The sequence below is a fragment of the Chiroxiphia lanceolata genome, chromosome W (assembly GCF_009829145.1).
Source record: "Chiroxiphia lanceolata isolate bChiLan1 chromosome W, bChiLan1.pri, whole genome shotgun sequence".
Taxonomy (NCBI): Eukaryota; Metazoa; Chordata; class Aves; order Passeriformes; family Pipridae; genus Chiroxiphia; species Chiroxiphia lanceolata.
In genome coordinates this window covers 17,179-40,774 of record NC_045670.1, presented here as the reverse complement: position 1 = coordinate 40,774, position 23,596 = coordinate 17,179, and the positions used below count along the sequence as shown (strand labels likewise).

The window sequence follows — 23,596 nt, the reverse complement described above, 5'->3', positions numbered from 1 at the left end:
TTGTGCTTTTAAATTTAGAGACTTCTAGGCTCATTCCCACGACTGACCTGTTCACAGGTGGTAATCAAAGAATGGTTGATGTTTGAAAGGACCTTTCAAGATCATCTAGTACAACCCCATCCAACTTCCCTCCCCCCCATGCCCCCAAGCAAGACCACTTAGAGCAGGTTACTCAGGTCCATGTCCAGTCAGGTTTTGAATATTCCTACAGATGGACTCCACAACCTCTCTGAGCAACCTGTTACAGTGTTTGATCGCCCTCACAGTAAAAAGTGATTTCTTGTATTCAGATGGATTTCATTTGTTTTAATTTCTGCCTCTTGCCCTGTCAGTGGGCAGTACAGTCTGGGTCCCTTTCCTTTTTTTTTTCCCATCAGGTATTTATATACACTGTTAAAATTCCTCCCCCTTGAGCCTTTTCTTTTCCAGGCTGAAGAGTCACAGGTCTCTTAGCCTCTCCTCATATGATATGTATGCATGTATTTTTTAATTTTTGAGTGGATGGACAGCAGGATGGGGACTTGGAGAGAAAAGTCCCTCCCACTGTAAGTAAAGACCAGGTTCATAACCACCTGAGGAACCTGAATGTACATAAGTCTATGGGACCCAATGAGATGCATCCCAGAGTTCTGAGGGAATTGGCTGATGTAATTGCCAAGGCACTCTCCATCATATTTGGAAAGTCATGGCAGTCAGGTGAAGTCCCCAGTGATTGGAAAAAGGGAAACATCACACCCATTTTTTAGAAGGGTAAAAGCAAGTCTCGGGCTGGACGCTGCAGCACACACACCGGTGTAAAAGATGACTTCTAGGAAGAAAGTGTTACTGAAAGTCATCATCCTTGGAGACTCTAGGATGGGAAGGACATCACACATGAAACAGTATGTGAACAAGAAATTCAGTAACCAGTACAAGGCTATGATAGGTGCAGACTTCCTGACAAAAGAGGTCATGGTAGATGACAGGCTAGTGACAATACAGATATAGGATACAGGACAATTTCAGTCTCTGGGAGTTGCCTTCTACAAGGGAGCAGACTGCTGCATCCTGGTGTTTGATGTCACGGCCTCCAACACATTCAAAACCCTAGACAGCACAAGGGATGAATTCCTCATTCAGACCAATCCAAGGGATCCTGAGAACTTTCCTTTTTTTGTGCTGGGAAACAAGATTGATCTAGAAAACAGACAAGTCACCACAAAACAGGTGCAAGCCTAGTGCTGCAGTAAAAACAACATCCCCTACTTTGAAAACAGTGCCAAGGAGACCATTAATGTGGAACACCCTTTACAGACAATTGCATGCACTTAAACAGGAAACTGAAGTGTAACTTTATGATGAATTCCCTGAATCCATCAAACTAGACAAGACTGACTGAATGAAGACTTCTGTGGAGAGTTGCAACTGATGAGGGGAAAGGGAGGGATTGAGCACAGTCCTTCACAAACAAATATCACACTTAGGCCTTCAAACACACAGGTCCTCTTCTGTGTTTAAAACGAAATTTAAAAAAAAAATTCCATCTCCAGCTGTCAAAATCCACCCATCTTCCATGAGCATCTGAGACCTGCACTTCAGAGCTCACGTCCCCACACTATCCACATCACACTTCATGGTAACAGACCTTTCTCTTAGTTTAGAATAGAAACTCATATATGGTTGGAACTGCATCTAATTCCAGGTGTCCAAAGGAGAGAAACTATTTGCAGGTAATCTGTGTAACAAGTTACATACATTTTAATTCTCATGTTTTTCCCTGTGAAGGCTCATTACCCATAGTTCATTGCAAGTTCAGCGCTCAGTCCAACTAGGTTGAGTTTTATATGTATCTGTGTTAATGCTTGTTGCTTTTAACTAATCAGATCTTTTTACAGTACCCATGTATTATGTAATGCTTCTTTAGGAAAAATCTTATAGTACATGTTAAAATATGCAACCAATTAAATTTAAAAAAAAAACGAGGACCCTGGGAACTCCTGACCAGTCAACCTCATCTCTGTGCCTGGTAAGGTCATGGAACAGATACTCCTGGAAAGGCAGAAAAGGACCTGGGAGTTTGGATTGACAAGAAGCTGAACATGAGCCAGCAGTGTGCCCAGGTGGCCAAGAAGGCCTGTATCAGGAACAGTGTGGCCAACAGGTCCAGGGAAGTGATTCTTCCCCTGTACTCAGCGCTGGTGAGGCCACACCTCGAGTACTGTGTCCAGTTCTGGGTCCCTCAGTTCAGGAAGGATATTGAGGTGCTGGAGCAGGTCCAGAGAAGAGCAACAAGGCTGGTGAAGACACTCGAACACAAGTCCTATGAGGAGAGGCTGAGGGAGTTGGGGTTGTTCAGCCTGGAGAAGAGGAGGCTCAGAGGAGACCTCATCACTCTCTACAACTACCTGAAAGGAGGTTGTAACCAGGTGGGGGTTGGTCTCTTCTCCCAGGCAACTATCAGTAAGACAAAAAGGCATGGTCTTAAGCTCTGCCAGGGGAGGTTTAGGTTAGATATTAGGAAGAAATTCTTTACAGAGAGGGTAATCAGGCATTGGACTGGACTGCCCAGGGAAGTGGTGGATTCTCCATCCCTGGAGGTTTTTAAGATGAGACTGGATGTGGCACTTAGTGCCATGGTCTAGTAACCACGGTGGTAATGGATCAAGGGTTGGACTTGATGATCTCAGAGGTCTTTTCCAACCTGTCTGATTCTATGATTCTATGTCAAGGCATATGGAAGGCAGGGATTAGAGACAGACAACATGCCCTAGGCAAGGGCAAATCATGCCTGACTAATGTACTGACCTTCTATCTCAGAGGGAATGCATCAGGGACAGGGGAAGAGCTACGGATGTCATCTATCTGGACTTCTGTAAGGACTTTGATATAGTCTCCCACATTATTGCCACTAAATTGGAGAGAGATGGGTTTGACAAAAGTACTGTTAGATGGGTAAGGAACTGACTGGATGACTGCATCCAAAGAATTTTCAGTCAATGGCTAAATGTCCAAGTGGAAATCATTAACGAGTGGTGTCCCTCAAGGGTCTGTACTGGGACAAGTACTATTTAATATCTTTATCAATGATGCAGACAGTGGAATTGAGTACATCCTCAGCAAGTTTGCAGACAACACCAAACTGAGTAGAGCAGTTGATTCCCTAGAGGGAAGGGATGCCACCCAGAGGGACCTTGAGAGATTTGAGGAGTGAGGTCGTGGGAACCTCATGAAGTTCAACAAGGCCAAGTGTAAGGTCCTGCATCCAGTGTGCATCCAGTTCTGGGGTCAGCAGTACAAAAAAGACACAGACCTGTTAGAGTGGGTCCAGAGAAGGGTCACATAAATGATAAGAGTGCTGGAACACCTCTCCTATGAAGAAAGGTTGAGAGAGTTGGGGTTGTTTATCCTGGAGAAGACTCTGGGGGCACCTTATTGCAGCCTTTCAAGATATAAAGGGGGCTTATAAGAAAGACAAAGAGTTTGGTTGTTTGTTTGTTTGTTTGTTTTATCAGGGCCCATAGTGACTGGACAATGGGCAAAAGTTTTGAACCTAAAGAGGATAGGTTTAGATTGGATGTAATGAAGAATTTTTTTTATGATGAAGGTAACTCATCATACCTGGGACAGATTGCCTAGGGAAGTTGGGGATGCCCCATCATTGGAAGTGTTCAAAGTCAACTTGGATGGGGCTTTGAACAACCTGATCTAGTGAAAGATGTCCCTGCCCATGGCAGGGAGGTTGGACTAGATGGTCTAATGTAAAATCTTAGAGATATCAATTTTACACTTTTATAGTGAAAAATGATAAGTGTCAGGGAAACTTCAGAACTTCCTACACTTATCTAAGTTCCTGCTATTATTTGTCTTTGCTTCAGATCCTGGAAGGGAATGTTTCAACTGGAACTTATTGTTCGGATATGATTCTTTGGCAGTGAACCAACTTAAGAGTGTCTTGCTTTTGAAAGAGGAAGTTGCAGCTCCACCCACCCACAGGCATAATTCCTTTGCCTCTGTTGTGTTGTCTGCCTTTCAGGCCCTCTGTGAGCTGATTTAACTCATTGAAATGGCAGAAAAAGGATAGAAAAAATTAGTTTGAAATTGACCAACCCCTTTCTCAAAGGAGATCTATTTAGATCTGGTTGCTCAAGGCCTTATTCAGTTGAGTTGTGAATGCCTCCAAGGACAGAGGTCCTACAACATCTCTGGACAACCTGTTCTAGTATTCAAAAACCTTTATGCTTTAAAAGGGGATGGAGGGGGGGGAGGGAAGTGAGTGGGATACAAAAATATAAAACCTTTTGGATGGAATTGAAATTTCCCATGTTTCTTTGTCTGACTCTTGTCCTATTGCTGTATGCCTCTGAGAAGAGTCTAGCTTAGTCTTCCCTGTATCTTCCAAGTGGGTAGATTCAGATAGCAATATCTTCCAAAGTATTCTTTTCCAGTCTGAACAAAACCAGTTCTCCCCTCCTGGACTGTGTTCCAGCCTCCTGATCATCTTGGTGGCCCTCTGCTGGACTTACTCCATTATGTCCATGTGTCTCTTGTCCTGGGGAGCCTAAAACTGGACACAACTCTGGATGTGGTTTTGCCAGTGTCAAATAGAGGGGGGGAAAATCACTTCCTGGGACCTGCTGGATGCACTCCTGCTACTAAAAACATCCCAGCAAAAGAGGATGAAAAATTTTCTGTCATCTTAATGACTTAGGTCATGAAAGCACTAGAGTTGTTGCAAGAAGGGAGGATGTTTGTGTGTCCTGGAATGCAATACTTCCTCTTACCAACGTGCTGGGTGTTAGTTTAGCTGAGTTAAACATGAAGTGGTTGCCTTGGTTTGTTTCAGCCTCACAAGGCCTTCCCATTTAGAAGCATGTGTAATAAAATGGTATTCCTTTGAGTCTTGGGGGTTTTGGGGGGGATTTTGGCTTTTTTTTTTGTGTCAATGTTTTTTGCATTCAGAGAATGTAGTGCAACCTGGTTGGGTGTCTGTGTCATGCCAATCCTGTGTCTCAAATTTACGAATTCACATCTGCTACCAGGGTTCTGTTAAGCTGTACTCAAAGTGATCTTACAAATAGGAAGGAAAAATACATCTGTCTTACCTGGCAGTGTTATAAGTCTTCCTTTGTATTGGGGTAATAATTAGTATATACTACCAGAAGTTAGAACTTGTGCTTGTAACAGACATGTAAACATTATTTATTTATTTTTCTCCTTGTGGTGGTTATCAGTAATTAGTGAAATAAAATATTTTTGGTAGATAATGATTAGCTGTGCTGATTAAAAATTACTTGAACATTTACTGTTGGTATTCCAAGTGTTCCTGATGCAAAGAGCTACCACATTGTGCTTTATTCCCCTAAGAAAAGCCTAGTTTCAAATAATTATATCATGAAAGTAAGATGGAAGGAAAATTTTCATGACCTATAATAATGACTTGCAGCTTTAACGAGGATTGGATGGATAGGGGAAAAAGCTAATCTACTACTTCTGCCCTCCTTGCATAATACACAACAAAGTAGTACTCACAACTTTGTGTGGAATATAATCTGTAGTAAATCACCAGGCAATAACTTATTATTAATGTTTATTTTGGGAAATGTTTAGCATGGACAGAATTTGTCACAGTCTTGAACTTTGGAGGAAAGGAATCCTGGCTAGATTTATCTAACTTTTTTTATCATTATAATTTCTCTTTTTCCAGCAAAGGTCAAAAGTCTCACAAAAAAATCCCTCCTATAGTCAAATATTTTTCATATAATACAGCATTTTAAAAGCCTTTCTGAATGGAATATTTTCTAAAAATGTCTGAAATTATGCTGTAATTATTTGTCTTTTCTGCAACACAGTTTCCCTCTGGAATATGCATTTAAGGTGCATAAAACCATCAACTGCAGTCAGAATTGAAGTGGTCAAAACTATTTTAAGTTGAAGATAAAATTTTAGAGAATTCTTGCACAGGATATTGCTTATATGGTATTCCCCATAGGTTGGTTCTTATTAGTTTAAAAAGCTTTAAGCTTTGACTCTCTTTTTTATGCATAGTTCTTTAGATGATTTCTAATCTTCCCATGGGCTTTGAGACATGGGGTGCTTGTAATGGATAGCCCATGAAGCTTTTCAAATCAATACAATTTGTTCATGAATTTCATTGATTAAAGGTATTAGAAAGCAAAGGAATTTATATACTGGTATTGAGAACATAATTATGCTGTTGTGTGATATGTATTTAAGCAGATTTCACTGTAGAAACTTCTCTCTTTTCTGGCAGAGCTTTTATCTCAGTTATCAGGCGTGAGACGTTCTGCAGGCCAGCTCAATTCTTCTGGTCCTTCTGCTTCTCAGTTACAGCAACTGCAGATGCAACTGCAGTTGGAGAGACAGCATGCACAGGCAGCAAGACAACAACTGGAAACTGCACGCAATGCAACTAGACGCACTAACACAAGCAGCATCCCCACCACTCTTACACAATCTATAGCAGCAACCAATACATCTAACACAGAAAACAATCATCAGACTATACAGAATTCCCAGTTTCTTCTTATGAGGTAATTCGGTTTGTGGTTTTAACTCCTCTGCCATTTCTGTTTTCCTTGGTCCTGTTGTGATCATAGAGTTCAGTGAAACTACTGCCAGATCACTAAATTAAGTTTGTAGTTGAGATACTATGCTTTTGTTTGCATTGGTAACATCTCCTTTTCAACCCTGGTGAGTGTTTGTTCCTAGGCAATGAATAAATATTACTTGCTGTTTCTCAATTTGAAGAGAAACATAAGGGATATTGCCTTGTTAAACTGTGCTTGTTTACCCTACTACTTCTGATAAAACAAGAACCTTTACAATAATATGTTTTAAACTTTTATGCTGATAATGTGAAGGGAGAGAACTTAAAAGGTATTTTTATTCAATAGGAAATGAATCTTTAATGAAGGCTGAAGGTTCAATAGAGATTTATATATAAAGTATTTTGTATGAAAAAAGCAAAGAACAATTGTGCTCTTAATAAACAGTATGCATATCTGTTTCAGAAAGTATAGTTACATCCTGAAGATCTATAGAATAGAATAGTTCAGTTGGAAGGGGCCTACAATGATCATCTAGTCCATTCTACTATAGAAGAGTTACCCACTCTCATTCCAGCTCTTTTCAGAGGTTTAGAATATTGATTTTCTGGATTCAAGGGGGAGGATGTTTTTCAGCTGCATGTTGAGAAAGAACAAAAACATTTAAACAGTTTCTGTGTCTAGAAACTGGGTTTGGGACAAGTTATTGCTGTTATGCTGATTTCTATCAAAACTTGTGATATCTCAATCCAAAGCTTTTTGAAAATCATAACTTTAAGGAAAGTATCTGCAAATGTCAGCCACTGATCTTGTGAGCTAGGATAGAACTGAAACAAGCAATTCTCTTGCTTCTATGGTGGTGGTGCATGCACTGATAAGTGAAGGGAATGGTCTACTGCGCTTTGGGAATCTCTGGGCATTATGTGTTTAGTAATGTATTTTGTGTCATGCTTGCATTTAGAAGTTGTCCTGGGCACAAAATGAGCACTTAAGAGATGAGTAGAGAATTTTAATGCTCCTTAAAACATAATGCCTCTGAGGGGAAACAAATTTGAGAAATAGCTATTTTTCCCCTTCAACCTTAGAATGTATTTTTATGAAGTGGTGTTTTTTTAAGCATCTAGGAACAAGTTTGTTAAATGTTTGTATTCTTGCATCAGGAGTGTCAGATATTGTCAGATCTGTACATGTCAAAAGAAGTGCAGCAGTACCTAGGTTGTTTCTCAAAGGAATGGCTTTCAGATGTTATTCAGCATGCATCAGTCCAGCTGTTTAGGCAATTAGTGAAAGCCCATTTTATTGATGATACTTCTAAGCCCATCTTCTCTCTTTCTGTGATGCTATGCAGGTTGAATGATCCTAAGATGTCAGAAGCAGAACGTCAGTCAAAAGAAAGTGAACAGGCAGATCGCAGTTTGTTTGTTCAAGAGCTTCTACTGTCCACTTTGATGCAGGAAGAAAGTTCCTCCTCAGATGAGGATGAACGGGGAGAGATTGCTGATTTTGGTGCTATGGGTTGTGTAGATATTATGCCTCTAGATGTTGCTTTAGAAAACCTAAATTTAAAAGAGAATAAAGGAAATGAGCCTCCTCTTTGATGGCATCCCACTTTGCAGGTGATGTCCTCTGTGCTGTATTTGCCAATGAAAGTGGACAACTATCTTGGGTTTGTTTTGGTGATTGTAATTTCAGGTCTGTCACTCTTGTTACATTGTGTACATTCAAAGGAAGAGGGAAAAGATATATACGATAATCATTTCCACTTAACCAATTTTTACTTTTAGCAGGTAAATATAGGTTGAAGTGCAGAGAAAAAAAGCTCTGTGTCCTGTAGCTTGACGTGCAAAAAAGCTCTCCTAATACTCCACATTCAAACTGAAGAGGAAAAAATGAAAAAATCTCTAATGAAGCTGCTGTGTGTATTTATGAATATTAATGAATAAAACTTGCTTGGATGGTTTACCTTAACTACTGCATGATTTTTTTTCAGTGTGCATGAGTTTTTAGTGACCTTGTCATTTATAAAAATGTAAGTACAAGAAGTAAAACTATAAAACACCAAAGCTTTCCTATTATTCAAAGGTAATGTGACCAAAAAAAGATTAATGCTCACTAGCAGTTTGCGGCTGTGAAGTAGCCTTTGAGTAACATGTGCTCTCCCTGCGTATTAATGAAAACTCTGCAGTGGGATATATTTTTGCTTACAGTGTGACATTTTGCTGTATTGTGACTGCTGTGTTACCCTGTTAGACATCATATCCAGAGGGAATTGAACTTTGTAGTCATCTGTAGGAGACAAAAAACAAGGGCCACTACTGGAATCTATCACAAAGGGCTTGGCTTCTGTGTGCCCTAACACCAAATTTTGTTCAACTTTCTTTAAAACTTTATTTGTTGTGTTAAATATACCCTATTTAGATGTAAATGATCCAGTGGTGGTGGGGAGGTGTTAACCTGGATTGTGTTGTTTTAGTTTTAAGAGTTCATAGTCCTTATAATTTTGAGTTATTTATGTATTCATAGTTTACAGACACTCCTTAGTATTAGGAGAGCTTGAGGATTTGATGTCCCAGATATCTCCATATGTTACAATTTGGATTCTTAATGCTAACTTCCTATCAACCTTTATTTATTGGAGTTTTGGGTTATATTTCTGACATAAAAAATAAAACCTCTTTAATTGAGTCATTCTATTTGCCTATAGTGTTAATCCGATAAGGGGTTTTTTATGGATTACTATAATAGTCCCAAAGCAAGGGACAGCAAGACTAGTTATTTGGAATGTAAAGTTAGCTTATAAGGATAAAAAAGCATACAACTTCTGAAAATTAGGCTTGAAAACCTGATGATGTTCCTAAGAGAACTGTGATATGTATGTTAATCTAAGATAACAGCAACAAAAGAAGTTACCCCATAGGTTGATATTTAAGTTCCATTCTCATTTTCTCAATTCTCAACTTCCAATTGTTTCCATTTAGTAGTATATTAGCATTGTTTTTCTTATAGTATCTGCAACAGAAAATGTTTTAGGGGAAATTTTTACACTAGTCTTCTGTTTATCTCAGGAGTTACCCTCAATAAAGATTAATTTTTAATGGATTTTGAGGATATTAAAAAAAAACCAAAAATTCAGACTTCAGTCTTTTAGGACATATCTTCTGCACATTACAGAAAGACTCCATTCAATAAAGTATTTTAAGGGCTGTTATTCAGTTGATCCTTTGGTGATGGTGTATTATCCAGATATCTGTAGAAGAAATTCTGGAATTAAACTGTCCTTCACAACACTTTTTTAAAAGTGCATATTCGGTGCAGTGCACATAGCAATGATGCATTGAATTTCTAGAAAAGATGCGGTTAAAAATAGTATCTTAATAAATATTAATTTTTTATTTGAAATCTTTATATAGTTGGTTTACCGAGGACATTTACATTGCAGAGTTTGCAAACTACATTGTGCTTTTACTTGGAAAGCCAGCGAACTCTTATTGTCCATGCTTATTATCAGAATCTGAGTATCAACTGGCTTGCATTTAAAATTAAATTTAGTCACTGCATTAACTTCTCTAAGAATCACGTGTGTGTTAGATTTTGTTAGCTTAGAAATAATGCCGAACAGTGACTGGGACAGTGTTGTTCCAGCACTCTGCTGATGAGTATTTACAGGGAAGTGTTCTTCAGTAAAAGAATGTTTCCCAGAATTATATTTTTGTTAGTTTTAAATTACTGATGATTAATTTCGTAATGCTGTGGGCTATACTGAAAATAGTCTTTGAAAATTTTTCAAGGGAGACCTAGAGGGGATATTACATATTTTCCTGCCTTAAGACCACCGCCTCAGAAAAGAGGTCCCTAGCATTCAGCTTACCTGACATTCACATGAAGACTGTAGAATATTGTGCATTTGTGTGAGAGAAGTTTGTTTTCCCAAAAATGTGGAAAAACCTGTGACAATCTTTGCAGAGAGACTACATCTATGAAAAGAACACATCTGGAATTTGGTGTACTCTCCTATGAATTTGCACCTCAGGGCTCAGACGTGGCTTGCTTCTGCTTCCTCTGTTTAATCAACCAAGTATTTGTATGTTGCGTTATGGAGTATGGAAGTTGTGTTGAATTTTACAGGCGAAGGTAGGGTGCCCATGTGCCCTTAGGCTGTCTTGCAAGATGGCAAATGAGACTTTACCCATGTGAGGATGTCGACCTTTGTGTGTCTGTTAGCTCTGGAGACCAATGAGCCTTGGATCAACTTGGTCTTTTACCTGCATTCTGTGCTGACTGAAAACCCTGTAGCTGTCCTTAGTGTGATACTGATATTGAACTTACAAGTGCTGCAAAAATGTTCCCTTCTGGGGAGATAAGGACGTATTCATGTATAGAAATGGGAAGAGATATGAACTTTTTTGAAACTGTTGGGAAACAAGTCCTGCTTTAGGTGCCTGTGAGTACTTATGTTTAGTATGTATGGTGTAATTCAGATTATTTGCAACTCTTCTGATTTAACCAGATTTTTCATCTGTTTGGTACTGTGCCAGAACCAGACATTTGCATGAAGTGGGTGGAACATGGGACAAAATGAAATTACATTTTAACTTAAACATCTCTGGGGACTTGGAGGTCAAATGAGGTGGCCAGGAAGTGGCCATATTATTAGTATTATAACTGGTTCTGTAGACTGTCAGACCTACTGAAGTGCTCAGTAGAAAGCCTTTATAGCTGTCACTACTTTCACTGGGTAGTTTCTTCCCACAGGAGTTTCTTGGTTCTCTCACTTCTATAATGTTGTTAGCCTTTGTCAGCAGTCTGGGCTCAGTGCACAAAGGTAATGTTCTCATAGTCATTCTACACAAAAGGGGCCATCATGATTGCTCATCTGACATGCAGTAAGGCTGGAAGAACTGTGAGCTTTGACAGTACCTCTAACTTGTCTCTCTCCCTCTGTCTTTGAAAGAAATGAGAACCTTTTTTTAACCTATCTTGGGTGTGTTATTTAAGGGTGTGGACTGTTACTCACAGATTTCTTACAAACACTAGCTTGCCTCAAGAGCCAAGCGTCTACATGTGCATGCATTTCTGTCTTGGGTCCCCTGTCTGTTCACAGAATTGTGGAATGGTTGAGGTTGGCAGGGATGTCTGGAGGTGCCCTGGTCCAATCTGCCTGATCAAGCAGCGCCTCCTAGAGCTGGTTACCCAGGATCATGTCCAGGTGGCTTTTGAACATCTCTACAACCCCACTGAGCAACTTGTTCCAGAACTCAGTCACCCTCACGGTGAAAAAGTGTTTCCTGATTCTCAGACAGAACCTCCTGTGTTTCAACTTATGCCCATTGCCTCTTCTCCTGTCACTGAGCACCACTGAAAAGAGCCTGTCTCCATCTTGTTTTCACCCTCCCTTCAGGTATTTATATACATTAATGAGATCCCCCCTGAACCTCCTCTTCTCTAGAATAAACAGTCCCATCTCTCTCAACCTTTCCTCATAGGAGAGGTGCTCTAGTCCCTTAATCATCTTCATGGCCCTTGGTTGAACTGTCTCCAACATGTCCACATGTCTCTCAGAATGAAGCACCTATGTGTGAGTCAGCACAGGAAGGGAGCTGGGACAACCACAAATACATGACTAAAACACAAAGAGTAATTTTTTTCCCGTTAACTCGCTAACTGAGGGATCTCCAAAGCAACGTCCAGGCAGAGGCACATGAGCAGAGACGCAAGCACCATTACACTCAGTCCATGCTGGAGGATCACTGGCTTGCTGTTGACACTGGTTTATAAAGGGTTATTCCCAGCTGCAAGGTCACTTGAGCAATTTACAGTCCTCCTCAACAGTCTTCTGCACTAATTCAGCAGCATCTGCATATGCTGTTAAAACTGCTGCACATAGCCATTTATATAATGTTGATGCAGCAGCATCCTGCCCATCGGGGCCCCTGATATTTTGTAATCGAACATATCCCTGTTGTATCTGATCCTCACTGGTTGTAGGACTTAATCGATCTTTTTCACACATTAATAAGTGGAGAGATGCAGTGCCACTATGCAAAGCTCGCAAAATCCATGCCGGTATGCTTTCCCCACTCTTCTCCTGGTAGACCTCTAAAAATTCCCTTAAGTCTTTCGGACTATAAGTGCATGTGATCTGTACTCCTCTGTCTGGCAGATCCCTCTGCCCCTCCACTTCTATGAGGGTTCATGCTTCTACCACCTCCCTCTCTGCTAAATCTGGCTTAAACTCAATCTCGGAGTCCGAGGACTCACTCCAGATATTTCCATCCCGCTCCTTGAGATCCCATCAAGATTTCATAGTGAGAGCACGAACTTGGGAAATTGAAACCTTACTTTTCCCACCTCTGTGCCTTTGTTTGTTAGCAATACATGCCACCAGCCATTCTACAGTGCATTGCTGCTCATAGTGCCGCTCTGATTGAGTAGTAATTACTTCTTGCACGATTGCCTTTGCATCTTGTAAAGTCCCGACTTCCTTTTCCAACTCTCTCACTTTGCTCTGCAATGCTATAACCTCACAGTCGAGAGCTCTAAGACCAGTAGCTAATAGCCATCCCAACTGTAGAAGCCCAGAAGATAAGGGGCTAATGTGTATATCTCAAACACCAGTAACTGGATGGTTGTGGAGCCAACCAAGGATTGTGTGTAATAACATGCCGTGAGAAAGAACAGGATGTGACTGGAGAAGGGGCCATACGGAGGTAGGGCAGCACTTTTCCAGGACAAATCTTGTTCTAGTTCCTGGAGATAAACACAACACAGTACAGCACAAGCACAGGAATGAGACTGAGAAGTGGGCATGGAATGTAGGGGGAGATCAAGATGACCCAAGACCCCCGAAGCCCTCTGACCCATTTCCAGAAAGGTCTGAAAGAACGAACTGCACATGATAACTAATTTTCATAGAAAGTGGGAAACTTATCTCCAGGGTGGGGAAAAGCTATCTATAAAAAGGTATCCCCACAAATCCCTGGTGGTGCCCCCAGGACCCTGGACAGGTGATCGGTGATAGGACCTGAGGGAATGGCATGAATCTCTCTCAGGAGAGATTTAGGTTGGATATTAGGAAAAGGTTCTTCTCCCAGAGGGTGAACAGAGACTGGAACAGGCTCCCCAGGAAAGGTGGTCATGGCACCAAGCCTCTTTGAGTTCAAGAAATGTTTGAACAATGCTCAACATGTGATTTTTGGAGTTGTCCTGTGCAGAGCCAGGAGTTTGACTCGATCATCACTGTGAGTCCCTTTCAACTCAGGATATTCTATGATTCAATGATTATATGAACTCTTCTTCCTCCTTTTCCCTCCCTGAGCAGCACAGGGAGACAGTGAGTGGGGATTGCGATCCGTTCATAACTGTTCGTCTCTGCTACTCCTTCCTCCTCACACTCTTCCCCTGCTCCAGTGTGGAGTCCCTCCCACAGGATACAGTCCTTCATGATCTGCTCCAGCATGGGTCCTTTCCATGGGGTAACAAGTCCTGCCAGCAAACATGCTCCAGCGTGGACTCCTCTCCATGGGCTGCAGCTTCCTTCAAGGCACATCCACCTGCTGCCGTGCATGGTCCTCCAAGGGTTGCAGTGTGGATATTTGCTCTGGTGTGGTGCTCTGTGGGTTGCAGGGGGATGACCTGTGTCACCACGGTCTTCTCCACAGGCTGCAGGGGAATCTCTGTTCTACTGCCTGTAGCACCTCCTCCCCCTCCTTCACTGACCTTGGTGTCTGCAGGTTTCTTTCTCTCACTCCACTCTCACAGCTGCTGATCTTTTTTTACCCTTTCTTAAACATGTTATCGCAGAGGCACTACCAACGTCACTGATTGCCTTAGGGGACTGCTGCAAAGAAGACTGAGTATGCAATTTTCACCTCTCTCTCTCTCTGCTCCCCCCATGCCCCCTCCATCATCTCCCCCTGTGCCTCCTGACCCTCCTCTCTTTCTCTCAGCAGGTTTCAATCTCTCACTTGCTCTTGGTCTCTCTTGCCCTCTTTCAATCTCTGACTCTTGTGGTCCCTCACTCAGTTTTACCCTCTGTCTCTCAACTCTTCCCTGCCCCTCTTGCTCTATCTCTCAGCATGCCTCAATATCTCAGCATCTTTCTGGTCTCTGTCTCCTTGCCTTTGGACTTCTCTTTCTCTCGATCTCAGTCTCTACCTCTCTCAATCTCTCTTTTGCCCTCACCCCCTCTCTGTCCTCCCCTGCCTCAATCTCTCTGTTTCTCAGTCTTGCTCTTGCACAACTATGTTTTGCTCCCCCCCTCCACTGCCCCGTGCTCTCTCGACCTCTGTCTCATCATCTACATTCCTGCTCCCCTCTATTTCATAGAATCTTAAAAATCATAGAATCATAGACATGGTATTTGTTCTCAGACAACTGCGAGAGAAGTGTAGGGAACAGAACAAAGGTCTCTATGTAACCTTTGTCGACCTCACCAAGGCTTTCGATACTATGAGCAGAAAAGTAAAACGAGAAGATGCAAAAAAGGAGCAATCGGGAGGCCTGGAGACACACCATCTATAACGCTGCGGATGCTTTTGAGAAAGCATGCAGGATCACCCTTGAGGAGAAAAGACAACGCAGAAAGAATCGTGCCTTGCAGAATACACCATCTAAGGAGTCTTTCTGCTGTGCCTTTTGCAACCGGTCATGCCTATCTCGTATTGGCCTTTTTAGCCACCAGCGCGCTTGCAACAAATGTGGGTAGAGCCCTTCCCAAATCTTCGTTCGCGAAGCCTAGCCATGATGATGATGAGAATGCTTTGGGTTGAAAGGGGACCTTGAAGATCATCTAGTTCCAACCTCCCTGCCATGGGCAAGGACTCCTTCAACTGGACCAGGTTGCTCAGAGCTCCATCCAATCTGGCCTTGAACCCCTCCAGGGATGGAGCATCCACAACTTCTCTGGGCAAACTGTTCCAGTGCCTCACCACCCTCACAGTAAAGAATTTCTTCCTAATATCTAATCTAAACCTACTCTCTTTTAATTTGAATCCATTCTCCCTTGTCCTGTCACTACATACCCTTGTAAATAGTAACCTTGCCTTTCCTGTAAGTTCCCTTCAGGTGCTAGAAGGCAACAATTAGGTCACCCCAAAGCCTTCTCTTTTCCAGGCTGAACAATCCCAATTCTCTCAATCTTTCCTCATAGGAGAGGTACTCCATCCTTCTAGTCATCTTGGTGGCCTCCTCTGGACTCGCTCCAACAGGTCAATGTCCTTCCTGTGCTGGGGACCCCAGAGCTGGATGCAGCACTCCAGGTGGGGTCTCATGAGAGCAGAGGGGCAGAATCCCCTCCCTTGACTTGCTGGTCATGCTGCTTTTGATGCAACCCAGGACACGGTTGGCTTTCTGGGCTGCAAGCACACATTGCCGGCTCATGTCCAACCTCTCATCCACCAGCACCCCGAAGTCCTTCTCGGCAGGGCTGCTCTCCATCTGTTCATTCCCCAGCCTGTATTGATACCGGGGGTTGCCCCAACCCAGGTGCAAGGACCTTGCACTTGGTCTTGTTAAAACTCATGAGATTCCCGTGGGCCCACTTCTTGAGCCTGTCCAGATCCCTCTGGATGGCATCCTGTCCTTCAGGTGTGTCAACCACATCACTCGTTATATGCAAACTTGCTGTGGGTGCACTTGATCCCTCTGTCTGTGTCAGTAATGAAGATATTAAATAACAGTGGTCCCAATACGGACCCTTGCGGGACACCACTCATCACTGATGCCCACTGGGACTCTGAGTTGTTGACCACTACCCTCTGGATGAGATCATCCAACCAATTCCTAATCCACCTAACAATCCACTCTTTCTCCCCTACTCTCTCCTCTCAGTCTCATCCATTATCTCTTCTGCTCTCTCACCCACCGGAGGGGTGGCACTGTATGTAATAGAAGGGTTAGAATGTATGGAGCTCACAGTTGGCAATGGCACAGTTGAGAACCTCTGGGTAAGAATTGAGGGGCAAACAAATAATGCGGATGTTATCGTGGGAGTCTACTATAGACCTTTTAACAAGGATGATGGCACTGATGAATTATACTTTGAGGAACTAAGAGACACTTCCAAATCAACTGCCCTTGTCCTCATGGGGGACTTCAACTTGCCAGAAATTAACTGGGAGCATCACACAGCTAGTACAACCTGGGACAGAAGATTCCTAAAAAACCTGGATGACAAGTTTATGGAACAGGTCCTAAGGGAGATGACTCGGAAAGATGCTCTCCTTGATCTGCTACTTGTCAACAGAGCGGATCTTGTGAGGAAAGGGGAGTTTGGTGGCCGTCTTGGCCACAGTGACCACAAAGTGATCGAGTTTAAAATCTCTGTTGACAGGAGGAAAAGCACCAGCAAAACCTCAACTCGGGACATGAGGAGAGCAGACTTCAGGTTGCTCAGGGAATTAGTCAGGTCCCCTGGGAAAATGTTTTTCCAGGTCCTGGGGTCCATCAGTACTGATCACTTTTTAAACATCGCCTCCTAAGGGCACAGGAGAAGGCAATTCCCAAATGTCGGAAGTCAAGCAGACAAGGTAGAAGGCCGACTTGGTTGAACAGGGATCTTCTCTTGGCGATAAGACAAAAAAGGAAGGCGTATGCCCAGTGGAAGTAAGGTCAGGTGACATGGGAAGAATTCAGAAATGCTGCTTGCCGCTGTAGGGAGAAAATGCATGCGACCAAAGCTCAACTGGAGTTGAAACTGGGCAGAAATGTGGGGGACAATGCAAAGAGTTTTTTCTAATATATTAATGGCAATAGGTAGTCTAAAAATATCATCAACCTCTTCCAGGATGAGGATGGTCACCTCACAAACAGGGACAGAGACAAGGCAGAATGTTCTTTGCTTCTGTCTTCAACACGAATGACAGACCAAGGGGGTCTCAATGCCCTGAGCTAGAGGACCATGACTACAAGAATGATCAACTCCCAGTCGACCCTGAAATTGTGTGGGATCTGCTCCTGTTGTGAGTTGACCCTGACCAGATGCCAGGTACCCACTAAAGCCACTCTCTCACTCTCCTTCTGCAACTGGACAGAGGAGAGAGAAAAAAACCAGCTAAGGATTCATGAGTTAACAGCCTGGAGAGGTCAGTTACTGGTTACCTTCACAGACAAAACTGACTCAAAGTGGGGATAGTATTTAAATTTATTACTAACAGGATAAAAACCAAAGAGTGAGAAATAAAACAATCCTAAAAACATCTTCTCCCCACCCCTTTTTCCTTCCATGTTCTCCCTCCTCCCCCCCCAGCGGTGCAGGGGGATGGGGAATGGGGGTTACAGTCTGTTGTTGTTTCTGCCGCTGCTCAGAGAGAGGAGTCCTTCCTCTGCTCCTGTGGGGTCCCTCCCACAGGAGACAGTTCTTGATGGACCTCTCCAGCGTGAGTCCATCCCTTGGGCAGCAGCTCTTCCCAAACTGCTGTCCTGTGGGTCACTCCTCCATGGGATGCAGTCCTTCACGAATGAGTTGAACTGATGTGGGTCCCCTACAGGGACCACAAGTCCTACCTGGGAAAAATCTGCTCCAGCATGGGCTTCCCTCTCCAAGGGCTGCAGGTCTCCGGCGGGACCCTACTCCATCTTGGACCTCCCACGGGGTCACAGCCTCCTTCATGCATCCACCTGCTCCAGCATGGGCTCCTCCATGGGTTGCAGGTGGGTCTCTTCACCCCGATGGTCCTCCATGGGCTGCAGGGGGACAACCTGCTTCACCATGGTCTTCACCATGGGCTGCAGGGGCCTCAGTTCCAGCACCTGGAGCACCTCCTCCCCCTCCTTCTGCACTGACCTTGGTGTCTACCTTGTTGTTCCCATGTTCTCACTCTGCTCTTCCCTGGCTGGAATTCTTTCTCTGCAATACCTTCTGTTCTTAAATATGTTATCACAGAGGCATTACTATCACTCCTGATTGGTTTGACCTTGACCAGCAGCAGGAAGCCTGTCCTGGAGCTGGTTGGCATTGGTTCCACCGGACAGGGAAAACTTCTAGCAGCTTCTAACAGAAACCACCCCTGTAGCCCCCCCTGCTACCAAAACCCAGCCACAAAAACCCACTACAGTTCCTCTGACTGGATCCCTACAAATGTATGGGGATTCATCCAAGAATCCTCAAAGAACTGGCTAATGTCATCACAAAACCTTGTTTTATGATTTCTGAGCAGTCTTGGGAATCCAGAGAGGTCCCAGCTGACTGGAAACTGGCAAATGTTGTTCCAATTTTCAAGAATGGAAAGAAGGAGGACCCTGGAAACTACAGGCCTGTCATTCTCTCTTCAGTGTCTGGTAAAGTTATGTAGAAGGTTATTCTGGGAGGTATTGAAAAACACCTGAAGGACAATGCTGTCATCAGTCACAACCAGCACAACTTCATGAGGGAAAACTCCTACTCATCAAACCCGATTTCCTTCTATGACAAGGTGTCTTGGTGTATGTCATAGGTTTGAAAAGAGATGTTGGAATTTTTTCCCAATCTCGCCCCCCCCATCTGTTTCTTCCAGGATGGGGGTGGAGCCAGAGGTAAGCCTCACATGTTGGGCAGCACGGGAGTGGGGGGGGAGGGCAACCTCTCAGGGGGAAACACGGTGGCTGCGGCGAGGGCTGTGAGTCAGGTTCCCGGGGCTTTGTCTGCAGACCGGACAGAGCGGGAACCCGGTTTCGGTGTCTCTTTTTTTCTTTTCCCGAGAGGAAGTTTTTTTTCCCCATGGGACACCTCGCAGAGAACGATGGAGAGAGAGAGACCGACCCATCTCAGAGTGAGGTATTATGCTTTCAAGACTGTCTGTGGGAAAAAAACAACTCCTTCATTTCTGGTTGCGGACACATGTGGTTTTTGAACTGCCGGGACAGTCCTGCCTTTCCCCCACCCCCTCCCTGGGTTACCACAGGTTTCTCCCCCCCCAATCTGGGGATTTGAGACTTTGCTTTGTTTCTTCTGAAAGGTTTTGATTGCACCATTTGTTGTTTATTCAGATTTTGTTAATAAAAAGCTGTTTCTTTTCCTTTTCCACACTTCCACCTGAAATCTCTTAATTTCTAAGTTGTAATCTTGTTAAACTAAAACAGTTTAATGGCAATATTATCAGTTCCTCCCTCCCAACATAAAGAAAAAGAGAGAGAGAGAGTAAAAAATGATGAGGAGTCTGAATGAAGAAAAAATAAGAATTTTACTAAAAAGGAAAAAAAAGTCAAAGGACAATGAAGATGGTGAAGGGCCTTGAGGGGAAGTTGTATGAGAAGCATCTGAGGACACTTGGTCTGTTCAGTCTTGGCAATTCTATCTTGCTTATCCCCACCTGCAGGAGGCATGTCCAGGGGTGCAGGGGAAGCACTCAGGGGCGGGGAAACCCAGGGGACATGCGTTGAAATAGATAACTTCATTGGTCACAAGGTCACATGGTTTTAAGGGATAAAAAGAGCGCCGAGTTTGAATAATCTTTTTGATTACCATCGCATAGGAGAGCTGACTCCATTTCTTTATTATATAAAGACCCCACGTGACACATGGCCACCCGAACTGAGGCTTAGAACCTACATTAAGTAGATTAGAATATCCTGAATCAGGGGAATATCGGTAAATTCCGGTTATCAGATTAATTTTTATAGTATGGGAATTTTTCACCGAAAAAACCCTAGACGTCTTTAAGTCGTTATCTCAGCCAAATCTGTGAAACGCAGTTAGTATAGAGAGCTCAAAAATATTAGGGAAAAGTGCACAGGAACAGAGAAGAAAAAGAGAGAAGAAAAGAAAAACAACCGATCCAGAAACCGAAAATAAAACTCAGCAGCCACAAAACAAAAGACCCTCCGCACACGTGTGCCCACAGCGGCAAGAGTAAGGTAAAAAACATGGGAAGTTTTTTCTCCACCGAGATTCCACAAGACACTGAAACATTACTGCTAAGACCTTACCACATACAAACCACAAGGGTTGAACTAACAGAACTTGTGCGTATCATTAAAACAGCAGTTGCCGAGCTGCCGTTGGTGGAAACTCTGCACATAGAAATATGGGACAGGATAGGAGACCTCATGAAACTGAAAGCTCAAGGGGGAGACCCCCAAGCTAACAATGCCATTTCAGCCTGGCAAATCATAATGTCTGCACTACACAGAGCCCACGAGCGGACGGTACAAGCATCCAACACCAACACACCACCCCCCACCCACACTACTAGCCACAGTCCAACTCCTACGTGTAAAAACACAAACACACGCGGTTTACCGGGAGGGGAGGGATCTGCTCGTGAGTTAAGTTACGGATCGCGTGTCGATGACCACGGGAACACGGGTCGCCGGGAGGGAACGGAGCCTGTAATGCGGGATCCCGACCCATGGTGGGGGGACCCAGCCAATTTGCCACCCTGCACTGTAGATGATCAGCGGTCACGTGTACTGACATGGACCAGAAGTCAATCCGTCTCTTCTGGTCCCTCCCCCGTGCCGTGTCCATCACCCACCACCACCCCTCCACCAGGAATAGGGTTTACTGGGACCACAGCGGGGGAGGCATGGGGAGATGAGGAGGAGGGACCAGGGATGGTTCCACCAGGAGGGAATGAGGAGGCAAATGGGGGAAGGTCGGTTGTGATGCCTGTGCAGCTTATGCTAAGGAAAAAACCTCAGGAGCAGTTAATTGAGGGTGAGATAAGGAAAGGGTTTAATTTGTACTAAGGAATAGATGTTACAGGACGCACGTCGGTTGTGCCTGAGATGTTACATTTTGTAATACTGCTTGACCAATCCAAGTTTTGTCCATCCCGTTGCTTTTGCTCTGGTCCACCCCTTGGTCCACCCCCTGGGAATTGGGTCTGTGGGTTTTTGGGACCACCTCTTCATCACCATCACCATCTTCAGAGCACAAAGGGTACACAGTCACCCAATTCTTGACTCTGTTCTGTTGTTCAGACCAAGATATGAGTGTTCTCTAAACAGCATAGACCTTACCTTGACAAAAGACTAAACATTTCTACTGAATTCAGGGGTAGATTTGATATGGGGAGCATAGAATGGGGTGAGAGGGTTAAGGAATGTGTCAACTACTTCTACTACAGAGTAGGGAACAAGGGCTGCTGCTTCTACTTCTTATAAAACTTATAAAGCTTACAAAATTAGAAAAATAAGAAACTAATAGAGCCGTAAGGCATCAGTTGATAGGTGGGGACTATGTCGGGAGGAGGCAATTCGAGTGGGAGATTTGCAAGTTATACAAGCATGCCCAGTCATTTTTCGTCAACGTCAGTCCCCTCAATTCCAGCCTCTGCCACATGAGCTGACAAAAGAATTGAGGCAATTGGTAAGGGAAACTGGCATGTCCTCAGCTAATACCCTTGAGTATTTAGAGACACTAAGTTCCACCTTCGTCTTTATACCACACGATTGGAAAACCTTACTGAAAATAACTCTTACGAATACTCAGTACAATGTGCGGTTAACCGATTTTCAGGAGAATTGCTCTGCATATGCTGACGACCCACAAGCAGGCATAACAGCACACCAACTAACCAGGGAGGGGAACTACAACTCAATAGATGCTCAGTCTGGGTACCGTAGAGAAATATACGAAGTAATAGCCAAACAAACCCTGAAAGCCATAAGAAAGTTTCCCACTACACATCGAGATAGCAACCTGTCATCCACAAAAATGTTACCAGGTTCTACTGAACCATATTCACAATCCTTAGATTGGCTGAAATCTGCTTTAAACAAGCAAGTTGAGTACAATGAAACCAGAGAGATGTTTTATAGGCAACTGGTTTATGAGAAGGTGAACCCAGACTGTAAAAGAGCTTTGCAGGTCCTTCCTAAAAGGGAGAACTGTAGCATTGCTGAACTGGTTCGACCCTGCCAAGGAGTTGGTTCTGTGGAGCACCGGTCTGCCTCTTTAGCCACAGCCCTAAGCTCCCAACTAGGAGAGCAGGAAGAGGCCAGACCTAGAGCGAGTTGCTTTAGATGTGATGCCCCTGACCACTTTCAAAGGGATTGCCCTTGGAGACCCTTAGTAGCAACATCCCACAAGTACCTAAGCAGCGGGGAACGGACCGGGTTGTACCAAGGGTACCGTGGGCAAGGCAGGGGCCATGCCATGAGCACTGCACTGCTTACCTCCGTGCTGCTTGCTGTCCTCCTCTTCTTTGCCACCCGCTTTCGCAAGCAAGAGAGGAAGCAGCTTGAGGCAAGTCATAATGTGCCAACAACCAGTCCCAGGAATACCCCTGCATTCTGCGTCCCCAAAAAAAGTGGGAAATGGAGGATGTTGCAGGACTTAAGGGCAGTAAATGCAGTCATAGAACCCATGGGAGCATTGCAGCCTGGACTCCCCTCACCTGCTATACTTCCAGCAAATTGGTCACTAATGGTAACTGACTTAAAGGACTGCTTTTTTACCATCTTCCTACACCCTGAGGATGCGCCAAGGTTTGCTTTCTCCATCCCCGCCTTGAACAATGCACAGTCCATGCAAAGGTATCACTGGGTTGTCCTTCCTCAGGGGATGAAAAATAGTCCAACAACATGTCAAACGGTAGTGGTAAACACTATTCATCCCATGAGAAGGTGCTTTCCCTCAACCATCATATATCATTATATAGATGACATATTAATTACCACGACCACAGAACATGAACTGCAAATTGTTGTTACTGCCCTAATTGATGCTGTCCAAGATGCAGAGTTACAGGTTGCTCCAGAGAAAATCCAGCGATCACAACCCTGGACATACCTTGGATGGAAAATCACGCAGCAGGAAATTTCCCCACAACCACTGCAGCTTGAGGTAAAAAACAATTTAACTTTACACAAGTTGCAAAAACTTCTGGGAGCCATCAATTGGTTAAGGCCTATTTTAGGCATAACCACAGAGGAGCTACACCCTCTATTTGAGCTGCTTAAGGGGGACTCAGACCTAACGTCTAGCAGGTCTCTGACAACAGAGGCAAAGCAGGCATTAGACATTTGTGCCAAGGCAATAAAAGGCAGGCAAGGCAGAAGGAGAAATCCTGAACTGCAAATCTACCTTGCCCTCGTACCCAGCAGGTACCAGACATTTGCAGCTTTGTTTC

The 23,596-nt window shown here is 43.7% G+C and overlaps 1 protein-coding gene and 1 pseudogene across 1 annotated transcript in view; both read left to right on the top strand.

Moving 5' to 3' along the window:
- The window catches only part of LOC116779960 (E3 ubiquitin-protein ligase KCMF1-like), a 32,332-nt gene extending 24,189 nt beyond the window's left edge, over positions 1–8,143 (top strand). Inside the window, exons 6-7 of the mRNA XM_032674473.1 lie at positions 6,251–6,530; positions 7,894–8,143. Of these exons, the coding sequence (XP_032530364.1) occupies positions 6,251–6,530; positions 7,894–8,143 (530 nt within the window). The remainder of the gene's footprint in view (positions 1–6,250; positions 6,531–7,893) is intronic.
- LOC116780082 lies at positions 768–1,408 on the top strand (annotated as a pseudogene).
- Positions 8,144–23,596: the final 15,453 nt, after the last annotated feature.